The following is a 22548-nucleotide window of genomic DNA, read 5'->3' on the forward strand; positions in this document are numbered from 1 at the left end:
ACGCTTAAAAAGAAAAAAAAAAATAGCGTTATCAAAACGCGTCCATCGCTGTTACACCCCCCTTAAGGTTCCCATTTTGCCCGCCTATTCCCTATGTATATATACCCTGCATAATTTCCCGTCGTCAAACCCGCGACGTTTGAATCTTTCCATCAGCACGAATCGAAGCCTCCTCGTTCGACTTTCTCCGAAGTGTAACGAGGATCGATGCACTCTCTGCACCCTGTCGCCCTGAGTTTCGTCGGTAATCGAAAGCAGGGGGAGAGGAAGAGAGAAGGGAAGGAGCGCCTTAAATCCTTCCAATTGCAATTTGCGGTTGACTTTACGCAAGCATCCCTGTGGAGGTCTATAGTACGAGTACGGTACCGCGGGTTTGAGCATAAAAGCCGATAGCGTGGCGGCCACGGGGTTGCGGGGCTGATGCGGGGGTGGAATGACCCCGCTGGTCGGGGTCAACCGTTGCACTATTCTCGCGGAGGTTACACATCGTCGTGTGCAACCGGGCTCGGCGCTCTGTGCGCGCGTCTCTCACCCCCTGCAGCTATTTATAAACAGGAATACGTACTTTTTCTCAATTACCCGGCTGTAACGAGGTCGGTACTTTTCGCCCTTTTCCTGCCCAGAGACGCCGCCTGTACCAAACTCCGTTTACTCGACCGCGTCGTAAAAAAATCTCCAACCGACGCGCACCCTCATCGCCGGAATTTAAACCAAGTTATACGAAGGGGAAGAAAGTGCGTCCGCTTCGTTACGTAACGTCGATCATCGCTGGACGAAGGTCTCGCATACAGACGGGGAGCTAGCCAGCTACCTGTGACTCGAGGGTTGAAACGCGACGGTTCCCTGCCAAGGCGTGAAAAATCGGATTACCTGGCGATTCATCGGCTTAGCCACATAATACAAATCGCTCGTCCGTGGTACAATGCGAGCGGTACTCGAAGTATATCGGGGAAAATTAATAGCTTATCTCGCGAGAGGGAGGGAGGGAGGGTGGGACGGCGAGGAATTTCGCAACCGAATCACAAGCTTTTGTACCGTCGGAGCCGTAACAACCGCAACGATAAGGGAACAGAAATTCAAGACGTGCAGAGATGAGATGGCTCGGAGTAATTCCGTCCTGCAGGGAGGAACAATTGAAGAAGATTGTTATCTCATGTGCCGCGTGTTGCGCAATATCGTTATTAATACAAGCACACGCAAGCTCTCCGCGGTATAGTTACATGTATAACGTATAACGTATATATATTATACACTCTTGCAAATTGTAATTTACTTAATTGCGAAGAGGCTCTCCTTCGCCGAACGAAAATTCGTTTCCACGATGCAAGGTATGAAAATAGAGTCACAGAGTTATATTATTACTCCCAAAGGGCGTATATCGTGAGCGATCAGTGACGCGTCGGCGATGCGTTAACCCTCTCGCATCCATAATATAACAAGTGGATCGAGCGAGGGCCGCGAAAACCGCGCAGCTAATAACAGCCGTATACGGCAAATATGTAATTAGCTTACCTGTAACACTTAGTAGAGACATGTTGATGCGACGATATCGAAGCAAGTTAAGGACACTCAAAACGTGGCACTATGTAGCAGCGGCACACTAATGATCGGTAAGTTGTTTTGTTATTATTTTTTTTTTTTTTATATAAATTTCAAATCTAATATTATACGTATATATGTACTTATATATGTATATATTAATATACTGCTAGGTCGCGAAGGGTTTTGCTGATTCGAATTATTTATAATACTGCACTCTTTGCGTTTATTATTGCGAGGCGGAATCAATATTACTATGTTAATCTATTATGTACGGCTAGAATTATACGTGTGTCGGTTTAGTCGGGATTTTTATTATACTCGTCACGTTTGTTTGTTAGGTTATTTGTTTACTTTGTTTTTTTTTTTTTTTTTATCAATCTTTCTATTAACTCCTCTTCTTTACTTTTCCTTCGAAAACCTGCCGCTGAACGCTAGACGAGATTCTATCACAAGAGTTTATCAGTGCAGCTGCGGTTGTCTATCCTGCATTACATACGTACAACAGATCCCGTGTCACACCGTGCCTACGCGTGTAGGTGTATACGAGGCAAGGGGTTGTCGTCCGTAGGTGTTTAAGGTTGGGAACCGCGAATGCGAGAAGCGGATGAGGCTACGATCCTGGCCGGGTAGTAGCGCGTGGAGGAGGAAGGCGACGGGATGGAACGGTGAGTGAGCGAGGGTGACGGTAGCGGGTAAATGTGCAAGATCGTTCTTACTCGTCTCGCATGGAGTTAATAATGAGCAGCTTGGAGCTTTGGTCACGCGCACGGGCTGCAGGTAAACCACCGTCTGTGTATACCGTTTCGCGTACGAAGAAATACATTTCGATACTTCGGAATAACAATCGGCAGTCTTCTCAGTTTACGAGGCATCTTTGGATTTAGGTTGAAAGAGGTCTGCAGCAGGCTCCCGCGGCAGGTATCGACGATTCCTGAAAATCCCCTCGGCCGTACCTCGGCTATCATAACGCGTGTGTGTGTGTGTGTGTGGGGGGGGGTGTGGGGGTGTGGGTGGTTGGGTGTTGCGGGTGCGGATGTGTGGATGTGGCGTGTGTCCGTCCGGCTGTATTCTCACGTAATACTACCACGCTACGCTATGCGTCCCTCATTCGGCGGCCTCTCACTTCCGTCACGTAAACTTGACGCGCGCGGCACCTTCTTCCTCCCCCGGACGAACCCCTGTCGCGCACTGCATTACTCGGCTATTGCGATAAAAAAATAACCCTCTAAGACCGCACAACCTCGACTGTTTCGCACGACAGACGCCTGGGCAACGAACACCGTTGACGTACTGCTCGACGGCGGGCACTCTGCGGACGGAGACGCCTCCGATACGCCGCCGCCATCTTGCTACGTCAACGATACCCCGACGGCGACGCCGCCCCCGCAGCTTTCGCGTCCCGGCGCCGAGCGTCGGAACGACCCGAGGGTGCCTCGCGACTCCGAAACCCTCTGCGCCACCGCTCCTTTCATCCCCCTGCCGAACGACGGGGTGCCGGATAGCCGACCGAGCAGACGCGGAACGCGGTCGGTTATCACGGAAAAATTCACCCTACAGCCGCGGCGCGTTCTCGCAAACGAGAATTTTCACCGGCGTCGAGCCACCGTCGCTGCAAGCTCGCTGCACCTCCGGATGCACGATGCTTTTACGCCCGGATACAAATCGCGTTTACGCTTATTTACACAGACTCTCTTCACGCGCCGGGGTATCGATTGCTGCACGTGGATGTAGTTGGGACGGTTGAAGACGGTACGCGATATGCTCTTTGCTGCATTATTGTTAGACACGCTCTCACGCCGTACCGTCTAAGGCCCTGGACGATCTCTGTAATTTCACTTTCCTAATCCCTCCACCCCGGATGTTCTCTTGAATTTACCGAGCTCACGCTGAGGCATTCGATACCCTTGCATAATTCGATGCAGGCTGATGGATACGGTCTCACGCACGTTTACCCCGAGCTCTGAGCCCCCGAATTTTACCGTGACGTTTGATAAAGATAAACACAGCCTTTTTTCATTAGGTACATCTGAACCGGAACGTTCTTTCAAGGTGAGAGATTGCTTTTGGAATCCCTCAATGAAGCTACGGATTTCACCTGTCTTTCCTTCGCGTGTTTCTTTCTCTGTACGTTATAGCTAGATACGAAAACTCGGCTTGATTTCAATCAAGCGAGTGACGTCACGATCCGATGAAGAAAAATAACCTCTAGCTTTATTTTTTTTTTCCATTTCTATTTTACATTTTAGATGGCAATCGTTGAATAAATTTGAAGAACTTTGAGAGACCGATTGATTGAACACATCGTGAAAGGTCGCTTGAAACCACGGTTACCATCGACACGCCGATGACGAAATAAAGCTGCTGTATGTCGATGGATTAATCACCACGGTCAAGGATGTTCGACCATAAAATTCGAGTCCTGTGAGCTAAAAAAGTGAAATTTTCGTTCTTTCACGGATCGAACATCATTCGCGAGATCAAAAACAGATTTAAACTGCCACCAGTGCACAAAGTAAAGCTCTCATCGCAGCAGCTTGATTTCGTGTTTTCGTTAAATGAATTCTTGACCTCAATATTATAGTTCGTTGAAATTCTCGGATATGAAGGTCGGTAGAAGCGTAGAAGAAACGAAGATTTTCTCCAACGTTTCGGCCCCTACTGTGGGCCCGCCTCATTTCGTGTTTTCTTTTGAGCAACGAGAAACCTCCGAAATTCGACCGTTCGAAACTGGGCAAGACCTACGACAAAATCCGAGAGCGAGATTTTTCCGGTTTCTTGGTTGCCGCGACGCGGAGGATTCTCCGTGACTCGTTGAGACCCCGAGTGGCGTTAGTCACGGCTATAACTCCCCAGAGCACCCCAACCGTTGACTCGCACTACTCGTCGAGGCTGCAGGGTTGATTGTTGGCTACTCGGCGAGCTCGACTGGAGTAATAACTGTAAGTCTGGGGTCTCGCTGCAGTTTCGACGCGTTATACCGCACACGTTGGAAACATTTCTAATGATTCTGAATCGAGGCGGTAGCCCGAAGTTACTAATTAGTTATCTTATCTGGGTGGGCGCGTTGAAGTTTATAACTTGAGCGTGGCCGGGTACGTGTCTGAAACAGAATTGCACACGGTAATTGGGACAACTTTCAACCGGCAGAAGTGCACCGGGGTGTATATGTTACGTGTATAACCTTCTTCATCCTTGCCGGAGGAAAAGCATCAGAACTGAAATTGTCTGCCGACTTATAGGTGCGGCGTGGCATTTAGGTATCAACTTTATACGCGCGCGTGAGTTATTCGGTGTCGAATTCTTCATCGAAAGTCTACGTAAGGCATTCCCTTCTACAACTGGGCCATTTTTTTCTTTGATCGCTTAGATTTTCCTTTTTTTCTTTTCTACTTTATCATCTCGTCGACAATGAGAAAAGCTTTCGTTGGTTGTTTTTTTTTCCACATTTTCAAACATCCACCCGTTTCACATGGGATGAACTTCTTTCTTACGTATTATATTTGTGACTAATTTGATTACTGCGCCTCGTTTTGTTTTTTATTTCTCTATGGATTTCGTTGACTCTATTAGAAAGTGTTCTATACATGTAATAAGGTGTCAGAAAAAAAAAAAAAATTTACAGAACGGTGTGTCTAGCTCTTATCAATTGAAAATCTAGTTTACTTAGCGTATACATATTGTATTTTAAGCGAAATTTAATTTTTTTAAAAATTTACTTGTAGCAGCTACAGTCTGTACACTGTGGTAGCTCTTATGGTTTTGGAGTCACAAAAAAAAAAAAAAAAATAGACGTTTCTAGCCAACTAATACGACTCTTAATTAAATATCTCTTAAGCTGTCCGATATTCAGTAGACTCGGCTGAAAATTTAGTTCCAATTCACATCAAAACAATTAAATCGAGGTTAACAATCTTCCGAAAATAAATTTCGTGAATCAAATTACGCGTAGTAGAAAAAAAAAAAAAAAAAATACCAAAGAAGAATTTACGAAAAAAGTGGTTGAGATAACCAACAAAGCTCCATAAACGCACAATACGCGTTGGGGGTATTTGATCCAACGGTTATTACGAATCTAATAAACGCTCGACGGCGATAAGACGTGCGAAGCGAGCTTGAGAAGTATTGACGTGTTACATATCCATTGTATTTTTCTTCCTCTCTTTGTAATGAAAATTCGACTCGCGTGGATGAAACATCGTTATTGCCCCAGATATGAAGCGTCATGGTTCGTACACGCACGTTTTCAGTTACACGAGCCACGGAGTTTCTTTTAAAAATGTCTAAGTGATTTAGTGGTATGTACATACCTATTGTTCAGAGCCTCTTTGTTTGATCGATATAGAAATGGACCTCGCCACCGTGTTAATACGGTATATGCGCAAGGAATTGTTTGAATTCAATACTACAATCAGGCGGGCAGACGTCGGGGAACTTGCACTGTAGCTGAAAATACAGTCTACAAAGAGATTTACATTTGAAATTAGACACGTTTCTATTGTTCGTGGATACTGGCAGAGCAGCAACGTCTCGCGTTTTCATATTCTCGAATGAAAGTGAAATTGTAAATTTATGAAATTATAATTTCGTACTGCGCAATTAGGGCGCCCGAAACGAGCCCTTCTTCTCCCTGCAGCAAATATGCGCTGCTCCCGCATGTTTCTGTTTAATATATAATTACGCGAAATTGGTTGTTCAGCTGCGAAGGGTCGGCACAGTAATTCACGTGTGCATTGATCGTTGCAGCTTTATTGATCAGCTTACAGGCGGTTTTACGCCCACGAGATCCTCAGATTCAGCTTCCAAGAATTATACGTGTACACGTTGTATCTTTCACAGTTTATCAATAGGTCAAAGTTCGAATGCCACGTGTCGAGCTTCGCGGCGGTTCAATTGAATTCACATCGGCTGCATTTTCCGTCGTGAATGGGTGCGAGTTTCAACTCGGACGTGATAATATCAATCTAAATAATAACGATGTTTGGGACTACGTGGGTGCTTTTAATATTTAACGTCATAATTTCCTCAACTAGAATTTTCGCTTTCATGGCCTGTTAATCCTGCGGTGTAAGTGCGGAGCTTTCGGCTCGCGTTGCTTTAGAAACGAACAATCCAATTTAGAAACTTTCGTAATACATGTAATATTGTCTCTCAAATTGATTGTGATATGTAATATTTTTCACGTTTCACACAATCTACAAATGTACCTACTCGTGTAAAGATCTGACAGATTAGCCTGAGGCACTTGAAGTAAGCAGACTCGTCACGAGGCATATAAATAAGGCAGAGTTCGCGTTGTTTATTTGTACGTTATACCTGCGTAAAAAAATATTCCGTAATAAACGAATCTTGGAAACAATAACATCATTTTTACAGAATGTAATATCTCAAAACAACATACCGAAGAGAAAACATTTTATGGAATATAATACGGTACCTGCTGGAAATATATGAAATTACTGTGAAAAACCGGCAGTCCAATTTTATATTGATTCTTGTGGTGGAAAAAAAAAGAAAATGTAAAGATGCCAACTCCCTGCGAGTATAATGTATTAATGTTTCAAGCACAACTTTACCGTTGATAAATCACCCGCGTACTTGTATTTATAAATTTGCGGAAAAACTGAAAAGTTTCGTTCGTTACACAATCGCCTACAGAAGGAAAGAAGAAAAAAGTAATACCCCGGCCGCCGTACATTAGGGAGTAAAATAACAACAAAAGAATGGAAAAAACAAAAGAACGCGAAAAGGGAAAGGAAGAACTACAAAATGCATAAAACCACGAAAGGACTCGAAGCACGCAGAGCTTCTGTCGCGTGATTATTACACGTAGCAATATTCGTAATACTTACACCGTAACGGGAAGTCCCCAAAGGACGCTGAACGGCGTAATAATAATGATTTTTGACGTAGAGCGATGTCGGTGGTTCGTGCGATTCGTTCGGTTCGTTCAAACGAGGTTCCGTTGTTATTCGACAGGCAGCGCCACTTCCCAATGTCGTCCGCTATTCTCCGGTGCGCCTAGCAGACGGCGAGCCAAGATATCGGCCAATAGCAGCCCGGAGCCAGGCCTTCTTTTTTTGTCCCTGCCATCGGTCCGACGTGAGATAATTTTCGCCTCCTGAGGAGCGGTGTATTTTTTAGCGTAAAATAAACTAAAGTCATGGCAGCCCAGTGGATACGCAGAGTTGTGAGTAGCCCGTGTTAACAGTTGAATCATCGCCTGAACGCCGCTTATTTTTACCACCCCGATTTCCGTAGCGCTCACTTTTTTCTACCCTTGTTTCCACGCTTCTTGGTTATCCATTCGCCTGCACAGCTTTTTCTCCGCCTCTGGCTTCTGACACCCACCTCTGTTGTACCCGTCGCTAATGGGACTCCGATGCGTCGTTATCGCTTACCTGAGTATGTCTTTTAACGACAGATATCTCCAAAGATTGGCAGGACCAGATTCTACAGCAGCGATGTCAAGAAGTGTACCCTCATTCCTGGCGACGGCATCGGACCCGAAATTTCCGCCGCCGTGCAGAAGATCTTCGACGCCGCCAAGGTGCGATATGTTCTATTATTAACCCTCTCCTATCACTCGCTCATTTTTTATTCATACCCAGGATCATATTACATCCGAGTGCCATTGTCCTACCTCTGACCTTAACGGGTTTATTTTAATCCACCGGCTCAGGATTCAAATTTTGTCCCCTTACACAGGCCTTTGTCTCTCAGATCGTGCGATGTCTGCCTGAACTTGACCCTCGTCGATGTTTCACTGCTTTGCCGATCTAATCTCAGCCAGTTTTTAAAGAAAAACGTTTTTATTCATGCCACTTTTTTTTCTGTTACATAACGTCATCTCACAGCGCACTACAGTTTATCTTGACTAATGTAAACAACGTGATAACGTCTTTCCTTCGCATCCAGGTTCCCATCGAATGGGAGTCCGTTGACGTGACGCCTGTTCGAGGACCCGACGGCCTGTTCGGCATCCCGCAAGCTGCCATTGATTCGATAAATAGAAATCAAATTGGACTTAAAGGACCACTTATGACTCCCGTCGGAAAGGGTCACCGTTCTCTCAATCTCGCCCTCAGGAAGTGAGTCGAAAAAATGTGTTTTGTAATATTACCGTGGATACTTCGACGTCGCACTGTCGATAATTTCTCTTGAAAGGCTTAAACCTCCGACTAGATCGGCGGAACAATTTACCTCTTATGTAATACAGAACTTGCTAAGACTTCGTATATCAATGTCTGACAAATCTGTTTTTACATGGCTGCAGAATCTGCGAAAGGAAATAGTTTCACTTTGAATGTCAAACATCACCCTGCAATAATTTGTTATGACATTTAAACGCGATGTAAGAACCTTTTTCAGTTGCTTGGTAACAACTTTTAAATGCCAGAAAGTACCTTGGGCCTAATCGGCAACGAAATTTTACTCTTTTCTTCTTCTCATTCGATAGGGAATTCAATCTTTACGCTAATGTACGGCCCTGCCGTTCGTTAGAGGGTTACAAGACTCTGTACGACGACGTGAATGTAGTAACTATCAGAGAAAACACCGAGGGAGAGTATTCTGGTATTGAGCACGAAATAGTAGATGGTGTCGTTCAATCCATCAAACTCATCACCGAGGAAGCATCCCGCAGAGTAGCAGAATTCGCCTTCCAATACGCTCAAGATAACAACAGAAAAAAGGTCTTCTTTCGTTACAGATCCGGTGTACGCAAGTAATATTATTCGCTGACGCTTCATTGTTTTAACTACAGGTGACAGCGGTGCACAAAGCAAACATTATGCGAATGTCCGACGGTTTGTTCCTAAAGTGCTGCAGGGAGGCGGCAAGCAAATTTCCTTCTGTTAAATTTGAAGAAAAATATCTGGACACTGTGTGTCTGACCATGGTACAAGACCCACAACAATACGACGTTCTTGTAATGCCAAACTTATACGGTGACATTCTCTCCGATATGTGCGCCGGTCTTGTCGGAGGTCTTGGACTGACGCCCAGTGGAAACATTGGCCTGAACGGTGCTCTGTTCGAATCGGTTAGTTGAAATACTGTAATTTTTTTTAAAAGATTGCTCGAAAGTGATACTTGAACAAATACTTTCTTCGAAGACGTATTAATATTACCTAATTTTTATGTGAGTAATGAAACTCATTGCTTTAAATTCTTATTACTATAATCGGTATTTTTCTATTTTATTTTCATACAGGTGCATGGTACAGCACCTGACATAGCTGGACAAGACAAAGCAAATCCAACAGCACTCCTCTTGTCTGCTGTTATGATGTTAAAATACATGGGTCTGAATGACCATGCGAGAATAATCGAACACGCGGCGTACGACACAATAAAAGAGGCTAAATACCTAACCGGCGATCTCGGTGGCACCGCCAAGTGCAGCGAGTACACAGATGCAATCTGCAAAAGAGTTATCGCTGCAAAATAAACGGAGTCTTAACCTAATCCAAAGTGTACTACTGAATTCTCGTAGAACCGGCAAAGATGAGACGACGGTAGTTTGAAAGGCTGCAGTGGTGTTTCTTTTATTTTCTAATCTTTAGATTCTGCACCACCCAAATGTATATTGGATCGTGAATAGTGAAACTTGTAACGTCAGATGTACAATTTTAACAGGTTGATCCGAGTGTGTTATTTACAATCAGTCTCTAACAGCGTGTGTTTCTGACTGAGATATTTTAATGCCTAGGAAATCTGCCTCATACGCCGATTGCCCAGACAGGTCTGGCCCGGTGATATATAATCCAATTATCGACAGGAAAATCAATTCAAGGCGCATTTAAGCTTATATTGCCAAAAACTGTACGCGTAAACTCTAATCGAAATTATCTTCCGCGGTAAAAATCGGATAAACGGTTCAGAGTTTTTCTTACATCTCTAAGTTTTAGAAAATTGTTCATAGTCGGAGGCGTTTTAAGTCATAGTAATTTCTGTATAAAGTAGCGAATCGTGTAATATAAGAATGTCGTTTACATTAAATAATGTTATGTAATAAAGTAACCGTCGTGTGTCAGCAGACAAGCTCTAATAAGCTATATTGTGCAGTATTATAAATAAACGTTCTACAGACAGGACCGTAATTTTGTGTATGAAATTTTCTAGTAAATCCTAATAACGAATTTTCAAACCGATCAAATTAGTCTGTTCAAAACGCGTAGTGAAGCAAAAAATCCGCGACAAGTATTATTTTTTGTATCTCATTCGTATTCCAAGGAGATAATTGCGAAACTTTCTTACACTTTCTCTTACAACGAAATACTTTTCTGTTTAGTTCTTGCTTTTCTTCGACATAAAAAAAAATCCCAAAGATGGAATTCGAACTTGCACTGTTTCGGTATATTCAAAATTATCTCCAAAGCCACAGTGCAGTGGTTTATAATTACGCTACAAGATAGCACAGCCAATAAACTCGAGAGACGGCGCCATCCTGGTAACAATATCCAGAACTATTTTTGCCCCGCAACACGAAGCCGGGAGTCGGTATGAAACTTTGAATCCCCTTTATCCTCAACTCGTTGAGACATCGCTGGAAAACGATTAACACTAAGTTACCGTGAAAAAGATCCTCGGAGTAAAATAGCTGTAGAAACTGAAACGAACCGTGTTTCACGCCTTCGTACATCTGAAATTAAGAATTTATTTCACAAAGAAACGTGATACCAATGCAGATTTTAAAAAATGACCAAATCATCGGTCTTCCCTTACGTGTTGCATGTATAAATTATGTACAAACACGCCGATTTTAAAATCGCCTCGGTTTGGAAAAAGTAAAAGTTTGTATATGTGAAAAACACAGAATTTTTGAAACAGGGTTCTGAATGCTACCTTGATAGAAACCAAAATCGACTCTGAACGTTAGAGGTACTTAAAAGAATTTTAAAACAACCGTGAATACCTGCGCACGTAGAAGCGTTGTTAAACAATGTTAATATATATGTTCTCGCGTTGTCGACGTGAAACGAGTTCACTTTGCGAATAGTGCTATAAGCAAAATACAGCGAGTCGATTACCCTTGACTCGAGGCTGAATCTTGCTTCGCACTCCTCCAGCCACTTCGCACCTTCGTCGCCGATGTTCGGCTGCTTTCCCCCCAACCACATACACATATCTTATCTTTCAAAATGTGTACAGCTGGTTTCCTCTCCCTCTCTCCCTTCGCTTCCTCCTCCCCCTTCTCCTCTTCAGCCTATCCAATTCGCGAAAGACGGCAGTAGCGTCGTATCCTCCGAAGGAAAACTCCCCGCCAGCATCCTTTACTGGTATGAGAAAAGTTCCCGGCTATATTTCATACCCCCCGTGGCGGTGGATGAGGATGAGGATGAGGATGAGGGGGTGGACCGTCTGTGCCCGCCGCGTTAGGACGAGGCGGAAAAGACGGAGACGCGTGTCGTCGTCTCGCGGGCTCGTTAATTCCTTCAAGATTTATCAGGAGTCCGCGGTGAATTATGACTCGTTCCTTATAAATTTTAAATATTGGATTTTTCGGGTGATTAATTCCCGCTCCCCCCAGATCCACGTGTCTCATCCCCTAAATCCCAACCCACCCCTCGCCGTATCGCCTTTCCCTCGTCCCAGACCTCCTCCTCCTCCTCCTCCACTTCCTTCTCCAGCACACCGTAAAAGATCTACGACAACGTCTCGCCAGAGTTGTAACGGGATCGATCACGCACCTTGCTCCGATAATAATTTCCCGTCACCGATCGCGTCGTCGTATGAAAATGAGGAGTGATTTGAGTAAGCTAACTAGGGTAAAAAGCACGAGCTTTCGGCGTCGCCGCGAGGCACTTGAGCGTGTACGAAGGATATAAGGTGGCACACTTGCAGTGCGGAGAGAAGTGTCGATGACGTTGCATGCATATTCAACGCTCCCTCCTAGGAATAATAAAAATAGGATGGCTGCAGAAATTATTTAGATTTATGCCCGCTCTCGCCTTCCGACAACGCCGTTGGTGACGAGGGCGGAATTGATTCTCGGATAAATTTCATGCATTATTCAGCACTTATAACCGTGCACCAGCTATATGGACGCGAGATGTTCAACATTGACATCGTATTCTTGCGGTCAACGGATTTGAACTTTTCGCACAGATACCCATACGTGGCTCTGCGCTTTTCCTCGAGTGCTGTGTTCGCACGAAATCCAAACTGCACTGCAATCCTTCTTTGCACACCGGTGAAAATAAATAACGGCTCGAGGATCATCGAGTACCTACGGCAGGAATTGATTGCCGAAAACAATGAAAGTAATCCCTGCAGCGATTCGAGATCTGTGAAAGCTCGGTCGAATTTCCAGTCAGCTACGATGATATTTACTCGCGTCTGTATAGAATCCAAACAGCCATTGCCAAGATTCAATTAACGAACGACGGCAGACGCAAATCGCCTTAAACAGTAGATTATAAGCTGTTGTCAGCCATCTGTGACGGAGCTGATAATTTACATCTTTTGCGCCTTCTCTTAACGGCTCTATTCTCCACTCCGCGTTTATACTGCCAGTTTACCAGCTCCCACGAACGACGGATGACTCGAGCAGAAATGATTGTACCAATAATCGTTGTTTTGTCGTATCTTCTGGGACACAGCGTTGCGAACGCGCGCGTATTTTATCTCGACGAATCGACCAAGGGTGATGTTATTGGGTACGAAAATTTCAACGATCTTGAACAATCCTCCCGTGATTTGGACCTCAGTTTTTCAACCGGAGACACGTCGAGTAACTATAACAATTATCACAGAGAGGCTGGTTTTCCGATTTTCAAACGGATAAATCCGGTAAGAATTAATAATTCTACATCGGTATTGTATATAATATAAACACGTCACTGATGTGATTTTTGCAACTGTGTCTGTACGAGTTTTGGCTAATCTTTTAAGGTACGCCCGTACGGAATTCCGGAACAAAAGTACGTGAAAATTAAGGAAGATATGGACCGCCCCCACGTTTATTACAATCTGATCGAAGTACCCGAGGAACGACCCAGATTCAAAGGAATCCTCGTTGATCCGAGAGAAAACGCGAAATGGTCTCAGGTGTCCACCGAGGATCGTAAAGGCGAAGTGATACTGGAGTTGAGAATAATAACTAACAACGATGCTGTGTAATTTCCCGGTACAGGCAAAACGATTGCCTTGTACACACATATTTTACTCGAAAAAAATCCGCCTGTCCGTTGATCCTGAAAAGATTTAAGCTGTTGTTTTACGTTTATAATAAATCCTAATATGATTAGTCGCATAAATCGTAAATGTCTAAATTTTTTTCAACCAAGAAGAGGGTGTAACGAGTACACCTTCTGTTTTGCCGAGGGTAGAGTAACGGGGCGGTTTTTCATTCTATATGAGAATTAAAAAAAAAAGGGTCGAGGGGTGTGAGAAAATGTCGAGAGCGGCGCAGTGCACCGCGTACGCAAAAATGAAGAAAGATTCGAACGATGACGAGGAGTGTCGGCGAGCATGCAATAATAAGGAGCACGACGAAGGCAACGGAAACGTCAACGATGAACAGAGTCGGTAATAAGAGTGGCGAGCCGGAGATGTGCCCGCGTAATAAAAGACGATTAGCCAAATAATAGGCGAAGAGGGCCGACTGTGACATTTCTCCGGGGATCTCTACTATACATACCTATACACACAGACATATACACGCCACTGCGGCGCTAAGGGCTCTTAAAATATAACGAGGCACATTGAAAAATGAAGAGCTTCGCGGGAGGATCGAGTCATGATGAAGTGACGAAGCGAGTGTTTTATTTCGTACCTATATTACATAGGTATATATGACTACACACACTATATAGGTATCTATGTACATAACTTTCGTCGTCAGACTGAAAAGTACAGGGGTATGTACGATATATGGTGTACGTATCACGCCCACCTCGTGGCACAACAACGTGTTGGACGGACACTCATCTCCGAGTGTCCTGTGCAGAGCTCACAGAGTACAAGGAATCAATTGATCACACCCGCATCAAGTAAGGTACTCGACGAGATTTCAACGCGAACCGTAAGCGCTGCAAGCTTTCGATGCACGGAATTTTCTGATTAAATTAATCGTAAAAAAACGAAACGTGATAGAAAAAAAAAGAAATATAATACGACTGAAATTTGAAGAGAAAACATTTCTGTGCGAACGAGACATGAGCTCGTCGTGATTTCATTAGTTTATACATATATACACATATATATAATATATAATATATATACATATGTATGTGTGTGTGTCTATATTATTCTCACGCCGAAATTTGGTGCGTGCTGCAGCACAAATACGCCGTACATGTAAAGATACGTATCATCAGATTTGTGTATACATATTTATATTTATATATAATATAGATACATGTCTTTATGGGATTATATTATAAACGATAGTTGTTATGTACAGAGATAATATCACATACATTAGAATTCGGAAGAATGTCGCTAGATTTATGCTTTTTTTTTAGCTACAGCTGCTTACAAAGCCTTAAATATCGAGTTAACGCTTAGCCTGCACTATAATTCTGCAGGTTTTAAACTACACACATTCCGTAAACCTCTGGCACTCGTTGCCATTACATAATATTGTCCTAGTATAGGTGATTTCGTACAGTGTAAAGCTCGTACTACGTAATCGTAGCGCCCCGTCGTCTGGTCTGCACTATGTGCGGCGTAAAATAAATATTCTAGTAGAATTTGGTAAAGCGTTCAAAGACCATGCAGGCGGGAACTCCGCGGAGATTACGCGGGATAAGCATTTCATTTTAACTGGAAGTCGAGTCGTGAGCGGCTTTAAAAAAACGGAAAATGGAAAACAAAGGAAACATGGAGCATTAATTCTGCTGGAGAAAGAGGCCGGAGCTTAATGTAAATACGACTTTATACGATTTCGGTGTTACATCGCTATATTATAGGTATGGTACAGGTAAAAGTTACGAATACTGATATTATAATTCGCCAAAATATTTCAGCGCTTGATTTTAGCTCAAGTTTCTTTTTATTATAGACTGCAGCTACTAGCTCACTCGGAAATTTCAGGTGAATTTTTACCCCCCGCTGCATCCTTCGGATCCTTGACGTAGTCTACAACAAGCTCCAGGCCGATAAGAGCTCGAATATCCTTCTTGTCGTCGTTTTTGTTCTCCGACTGATTGGCGTCCGCGCTTCTGGGTCTTCCGCTGGCTGTAAAAATGAGAACACAACACCCGCTCCGTGTTACGCACGACACAAAATAAGTGAGGCGAAAGTTTCGAAAAGTATTTAATTCACCCTACTTTCCATTTCGTAATCGAAGAAACAATTTTCTTGAAATTGGGACACGAAATGTAAGGATGCGCGAGGTTGCAGCTTGATACATGGCAATGCATTCCTTATCAAGGTACAACGCAGCTCCTAAGGTAGGTGTACTAGTTAGTGACCTTTTTTGCTAAGGATCTGTTTGATCCTTAGTTCTAAAATTACGAAAAAATAAATTTAAAGTATTTAACCCTCTAGCAATTGGTTTCATTGATCGAGAAATTCACAATTTGTGCCGTCGATCTATAATTTTGGAAAATAAAAGGTTCAATAATTGGGTCGAAACGTGTCGTCAATAACTGGCACGACACTAATTACCTTACCTAAATTCGACTCACCTTCGCCGGTAACAATTTCTTCCCCAGATTTGAGGATCCTCGAGGTTTCCAAGGTCTTGTCAGCGCCGCGAATACCCTTGTAAGTCTTGGTCAAGTTCTTCAAAATGTAATGAGTCCCCTTGGAGTTTTCATCCTTCGTCCTTGAGCTCGACGCCTCGTCCCGGGTGAGATTCAACGGCCGGTTGTACTCCTTCGACTGGGGAACGTTGAAGGCGGAGGTGTGCTTGCTCTTGAAAGACGGCTGCCTCTCCGCCTGCAGTTTGCGGTCCCAAATGTGACCGGATACGCGGAGGTCGATGAAGAAATGAAGCGGGTCTATCCCGGGGTACGACTGGGGCATCGGATACGGCGGGTACCACATCGGGGCCGGAAGGAAGTCGGGATTCGGGGCGTCGGAGGCGAGACCGAAGTTCTGGGGGTTGGCCAGAGCCTCGGAACGCGCCGCGAGACTCGAGGGGAAGTTTCTCGGTGAGAATTCAAGCTTGTTCTTTGGATGGTCGGAGGCGAAGCCGGTCTCACCCGATGACTTGGCCGGATTTTCGACTGAGTTGCGCTCGTTGAATTGAAGCTTTTGATCGCCGCCGGGAAGCTCTTCCGGTTTTACCTTCTGCTCGACGGGGAAACACGTCTCTGGGCTCTGGGAGCTCGCCAGATGATTCGAACCGAAGGATTGTCGCTCGTCGAAGTAATTTTTGTGCCTGCAGAAGTCCTGCTTACCCTGCAGGTGATCCTCCGGAATTTTCGCGCCACCCTCGCCGAAAGTGGTCGTCTTATTTTCAAAGCCTAAACTCGGGTGCTGAATACTCAAGTGTTTGCCTTTGTGCTCCAAATGGCCGTCCAAGCCGAAGTACTTCTCGTGGGGGCGTTCCTTCGTCGTCAGTTCCAACGGTCTGTCTCTACCGTCTCGGGCGTCTCTCCACGAACGCTTTCGGCGTCGTGGCGGGGGTGGAGGTCCGCTTCCCACCGAAGACGCCTCGGCCTTTGCCTGGACGAACGATCGCAGCATCTCGCTGAAGAAAAAACTGTGCGGAGTCAAGGGCACGTTGTAGAGGTAAGGAGGAGTCGCCGCCAGCAATCGAGACACCAGGTCGCCACCCGAGAGCGTCGGTGGCGTTTTCAGAGTCGAGGGATCTCCCGTCGTCATCGACATTCTGCAAAGGATCGTCAATTATTACAGCGTGGTGAGAACCTAAAATCGATCTCCCGAAAACTTCTCGAAAACTTCCCGAATCATATAATTGGACGCGTTCAAGATCCGTGCCGGTTGCGACTTCCGCCCAACGGCAACTTCGATGGAATCCGTTGATCCGAATCTCTACCTAATTCTAGAGCTTCGCGTTGTATCTTCGCGGACTTTTAATTACGGGTAAATTCTGAATCTAAGGTAGCAGATACAAACTCGGAATAAACACGACGATGTTCGCAGAGGCAACGGAGGGATTGTACAAGGACCGAAGAGAGGATCCTTTTTTAGTGCTCACGCTTGTACCGAGTGACGAAGTTTCAAGAGGCAAGGAAAGAATAATTACGAACAAATACCGCCGAAGATGAATCTTGAGCCTGCAGATTATAATTGACGGGGAGAGTTAGAAATTCAAGGGAATCGCATCCTCCTCCAGTGATACGATCCCGTCTTCACCCTTGTTCTCGAGACAAAGACGGTATAACAAGGAGTAGGTATGTACCAGCCAGTATACGCACCTAATATTGGACTAAAGCACTATTGTCTCGTGAAATTAATTGAATATGCCGGAGCGTCTAAGACCAACGAAGACGGAGCCGCGATCGGGCTGCAGGAAGGACAGAGGGGGCTGACGGGGGTGGGGAAATCTGAAGAGGGTTAACGCCATCGGATCCATTAAGGATTACTAATTTCTGTCAAGTGCATTATACGCTGTTCCAACTTCGCCTGCATAGGAGCCTTGATTATTCAGCCCCAATAAAACAACGTCCGTCATTCTTACATCCGCCATTCGACCAAGCCAGAGTCTGACGTGCGGCTGTACACCATCAACCAGCCACATACCGCGCATCAACAAATACACGGCTGTGTAAGCTATTAGAGCCGTTATCCCCGAAGTAATTAATTGATATCGACGCCGATATTTACATTTCATTAAGAAGAGAAGCAGCCGCGTCAACTCTATTCAGAATTGCATTTCCTACCTTGGCTTATTGTCCAAGTTTTATCAGCGTTATCGTACCCTGAGTATCCTTACACACATACGTATGAATTCATTTTTACAGCCAGGGTAGAAAATTCCAGCATGCTGCAGTATGGATTTTGAGAAGAATCATTTTCGTCGACTTAAACACGACTTAACTCGTCGCGTCGTTCGTTCATCGGTTACTTAATTTGTTTCCCCGCGTCTTCGTCGTTTCACTCCCTTCGACGTGCTCCGGCTGTCGCAAGGTCCCCTTCGCCGTGTGCCAATATACCCCGGTGATGAAAATGCAACGAGAGAACGAGTCGGTGCAACGGACGGATCTCGCGCTTCTTCGCGGGGAAAAAGCTACATCGGGGAGGTATTCCGGTGTGGTATAAGGTATATATAGGAACGTCGAGGAGGACTGGGTATTGTTTCGGTCCATTGTTTCCGAAACAAACGGCGGCCATGTTGTTTTGTGACGAGATATTACGTTCACCCAGACAGACAACTCGGACGCCGGCTCTACTCGTTTCGGACGGACGGACGGACGGAGGGACAGGCGAAGAGGAAATGGACCGCTGTCAGTTTTACCCCCATTGTGATAAATACGCTCCTGCCTCAGCGGTGATATTACTTATTCCGACTCCTAGCTGTAAGCAGCTACGTCAAGCTGCTATGCGTGTCAAAGTCAACGGTGTGAGTTCGCCCGTTACACCGCACGGACGTTGTTACGACTCAAGTTTATACGACTTTTCCGGCAGGATCTTCCGACGCTCGTATTTATTCGGACAGGATACAACGCGGCGACTACATCTTACGTCGAGTTGAAGTGGAGGACATTGTATCTGTCATTCGTCATTGATATTACATACGATTCGTTATCTCGCAAGCCTCGAATTTTAGTTGCGTGATAGAAAGTGCCGTCCTAGATCCGATTCTGTCAATAAGATCAATTCGAGTTCTGAAAAGTTTCCAAAGCGTTGCAAAATTTCCACATATATTGTGAATAACTTCAACGTTCAGTATCAATGGTCGTAAAAAGTCTGAGAAAACAACAGGCAATCCAAAAACTACAACATTTCCCAAGAATTCTTGCGTACAATTATTACATCCAGGTTACATACCTCGTGTTAAGTGATCTGCGCTCGCAGACAAATTAATTGGCACCCGGTAAAATAATACACTATACGTGGTAATGGGCAAAGTCAAGCTTCCCACCAGAGGTAGGTTGAATTATCGTTATCGTTGCTATTGTTATTATTATTATTACTATCATTACTATTACTATTGTACTGTTTTGGTTATGGTTAAAATTACCTTTATTTCTTTTATCGTTATTAATATTTGTACAGTTATTGCCGTTCCCGTTATTCTCCTGTTGTCGTTATTATCATTGTTACTTTCACTATTATTATTAGTATTATTATTATCATCAATAATTCGTGAAACTCAAACTAGAGGTAGAGTTTCAGTAGCACGGCGCGTAGCGCTTTACGATTCATAAGACAACTCCGAGATTGAATTAAGTGAACGTCGAGCGTATTAAGCTGGCGGCCTCTCTTCCTCCTACGGTTGGCCGCCCCTTTTTGCCCCTCCTCCTCCCCTGAACCACCCCCGCCCCGTCAACCCCCGCGTATTCTCGCTTGAAATCTGCATAATCTCGTCACACTGACGATTCTAATTGGCGGATTGTTTCAATTTCTGTCGCGACGAAATTTGCATGAGCGTTGGGAAAATACGGTGGAAAATACGAGTGAATTTCAAATATTTATGTACACCGCAGTGTAATATAACTTGTGCTACGTATATGCATAAGTATTTCTGTCTGCGATGGCTGAATAATTTTTTTACAAGCTGTAACTGTAATCTTGTGAGATAGATTATCGGAATTTCGACACGGATTATCTACAACAACTCGCCTGTACTCGATACGCTAATTTAACATCACCCGATACACCCTTCGTAGACTCGGATATTGAATTTCAAACTTTTTGGGGGGAGGGGGGTAAAAATAGCTGAGAAATTATTATATTACCAGTTAAGGAAACTGATAACCTTCATCAAATTTCCGATACCTTGTATCTCTACCCGTTTCGGTACCGTCTGTCATGTACCCGGGGGAGGTCAAAGGTTACTTCAAAGTACAGTTCGATTACCACAGAGGCTCTCCTACTATTTGTCACTGCTGGCGAGGTTCGTCAACTATTCGCGTCCAATAAACTACTATCTGAATTTGAATCAGTGAAGATTCACAGATTCTCAGTTACAAAGTATATCGCTGAAAAAATCAGTGCATATACAATTATACACTGACGATTCAGTGACCTTTCACTGATATTTCACCGATTTCCAGTGTATATGCACCGATTTTCTCCAGCGGTATACCTGTAACTGATTCACATTTGGAGAGTATAATTTCGTAGGTTTTATGTACTCGGTTGAATAAATAATGACAAACAAAAGCATCACGTTAATCAAAATGGTTACACAAACATGCGTGTTGTGAAATGCATTCACAAATAATTCGGATCATTGAGTAATTAGTAATGCAAATAATCACCAAGTCAACGGGTTGGTATAGAAACTATTTAGAATAGAAAAAATAAAGGTGAAACCTGCATCCTTGTAACTCGTTATACCTCGATCAGAAGCGGATGCTACAATTGTTTCGAGGTGCCAATTTAGCGCAGCTTTGTCAATTCGAGTTTTGCTTAAGTCAAATCTTGGGGCCTACTTGTTACAGTTACACGAAATCGTTGCAACGTTCTCGGAGCGCGAAATGCGAAAGTAGTGCAATAACGCTTTGCCGCGTGCCAAGTGTAAATTCTCGGTAACTCGTGCAACACACAAGATCGCGGTATAAGAAAGTTTCGAGTTTCTGCAGAGTTCAACACGACTGTGTATGTAGACGTTATGACGCGCGTTGGAACACACGTGCCAAGTTGTTTGTTCCAGTGATAAAACTACGTCAGTTTGCAACTTGGTCCAGTTTATACACAGGGCAGGAATTCGTATAAAAATATTGTCGCCAAAAAGTGTCGCGGACTCGCACAACGAATCAGTTTACCGATCATCCAGACTTGAAAACGAAACGTAAACAAAATTCATAGTTTTCCGTGATGATAGCAGTACTAAGAACAAACCGAAGAGGTGAAACATGCAGATGGTACAAGGAACCGGTTAAACTGCGGTGTCGTACAATCATCGAACTACTCGCAAACAGAATTTGCCAAAAAATCGTTTGGTTCTAGATAGATAATCGTGAGTATGAAAAAGAGCGTGTAACTTACCTGGTTAATCTTGTTACGATAGAACGGAACGATTAACAATACGAGAACTTATCGGAACAGAAAGAACGAGACCGGCAAGAGCGTCGGAAACCGTAACGCCGATGAACGGAGGGTTAAAGCTCGACCGAGGACGGTTGACGGGTGTAGAGTGCGTGCGGTCTGATCAGAGACGGTTGTTGTCACTGCAGTCGTCGGGGGCGCGCAAACCTCGGACCGCCAAATGAGATAATAATCGAGAAGTCGTAGTCGTCGGATTGGTGGTGGTGGTGGTGGCGGCGGCGACGGTGGTGGTGGTCGAGGTTCGAGGGGGAGGGAGGCGGTGGTGGTAGCAGCGGCGGCGTTGACGGCCTCGAGAGGGGTGAATTCCACCCCCGACTACTAGGGGTGGTTTTTGAGATGATCCGGCCAATCTGCGCATCATTTGCCCGTCCCCGTCGCCCCCCCCCAACGCCGCCGCTTCCCACCCCCCGTCAGCCCCGACGCCGAGCGTCGCGCGGGGCCCTGTTGAATGCCACGCTGCGGAGACGAGCAAAGGCGCGGCGCGCTAAAAGCAACCCTGCAGCTTCGGATCCTCGTCGGCACGGCGGTGGGGTGACGAGTCCGCTGTAGGAAGGGGATGAAAAAGTAGAAAAGAGATACACCTATACGGCAGGGAACACCCCCGCACTCTCGGCTCATCTGCCCCCGTATTTATCACGTACACACATATTGTACGATGTGCGCTCGCATGTCGCACACACGCCTCGCGCTCCACCTCCGCCCCCTCGCCTCATTCGCATCGACATGCACTCTTCCGGAGAACGGATCGAGGTGCAGGGTATTAAATTTCACCCGGAGACGGGGGAAACTCCGCGAACGTTTCTGATCCGCGGTCTGTCTTCGACCCAAATATTTTTCAACTCGTCTGGCCTGTTCCCATCTCGATTATTA

The 22548-nt window shown here is 44.9% G+C and overlaps 2 protein-coding genes across 3 annotated transcripts; one reads left to right on the forward strand and one right to left on the reverse strand.

Annotated features, from left to right (window-relative positions):
- Nucleotides 1-7568: 7568 nt before the first annotated feature.
- On the forward strand, nt 7569-10643 carry Idh3a (isocitrate dehydrogenase [NAD] subunit alpha, mitochondrial). Its single transcript, XM_046632270.1, has 6 exons — nt 7569-7729; nt 7964-8089; nt 8458-8630; nt 8999-9233; nt 9305-9583; nt 9755-10643. Exons 1-6 carry the CDS (start codon nt 7703-7705, stop codon nt 9989-9991), a joined length of 1077 nt encoding a protein of 358 aa, XP_046488226.1. The 5' UTR covers nt 7569-7702; the 3' UTR covers nt 9992-10643.
- Nucleotides 10644-14354: 3711 nt separating this feature from the next.
- LOC124221877 (uncharacterized) lies at nt 14355-21813 on the reverse strand. 2 transcript variants are annotated; one of them, XM_046632268.2, is made up of 3 exons: nt 21619-21813; nt 16179-17329; nt 14355-15726 (listed from the first exon to the last, which is right to left on the reverse strand). In XM_046632268.2, exons 2-3 carry the CDS (start codon nt 17326-17328, stop codon nt 15566-15568), a joined length of 1311 nt encoding a protein of 436 aa, XP_046488224.1. In that variant the 5' UTR covers nt 17329; nt 21619-21813; the 3' UTR covers nt 14355-15565. The 2 variants fall into 2 exon arrangements, with proteins under 2 accessions (XP_046488224.1, XP_068993286.1); XM_069137185.1 differs by lacking the exon at nt 21619-21813 and adding an exon at nt 19646-19886.
- Nucleotides 21814-22548: the final 735 nt, after the last annotated feature.

This window comes from Neodiprion pinetum, chromosome 6, assembly GCF_021155775.2.
Source record: "Neodiprion pinetum isolate iyNeoPine1 chromosome 6, iyNeoPine1.2, whole genome shotgun sequence".
Classification (NCBI taxonomy): domain Eukaryota; kingdom Metazoa; phylum Arthropoda; class Insecta; order Hymenoptera; family Diprionidae; genus Neodiprion; species Neodiprion pinetum.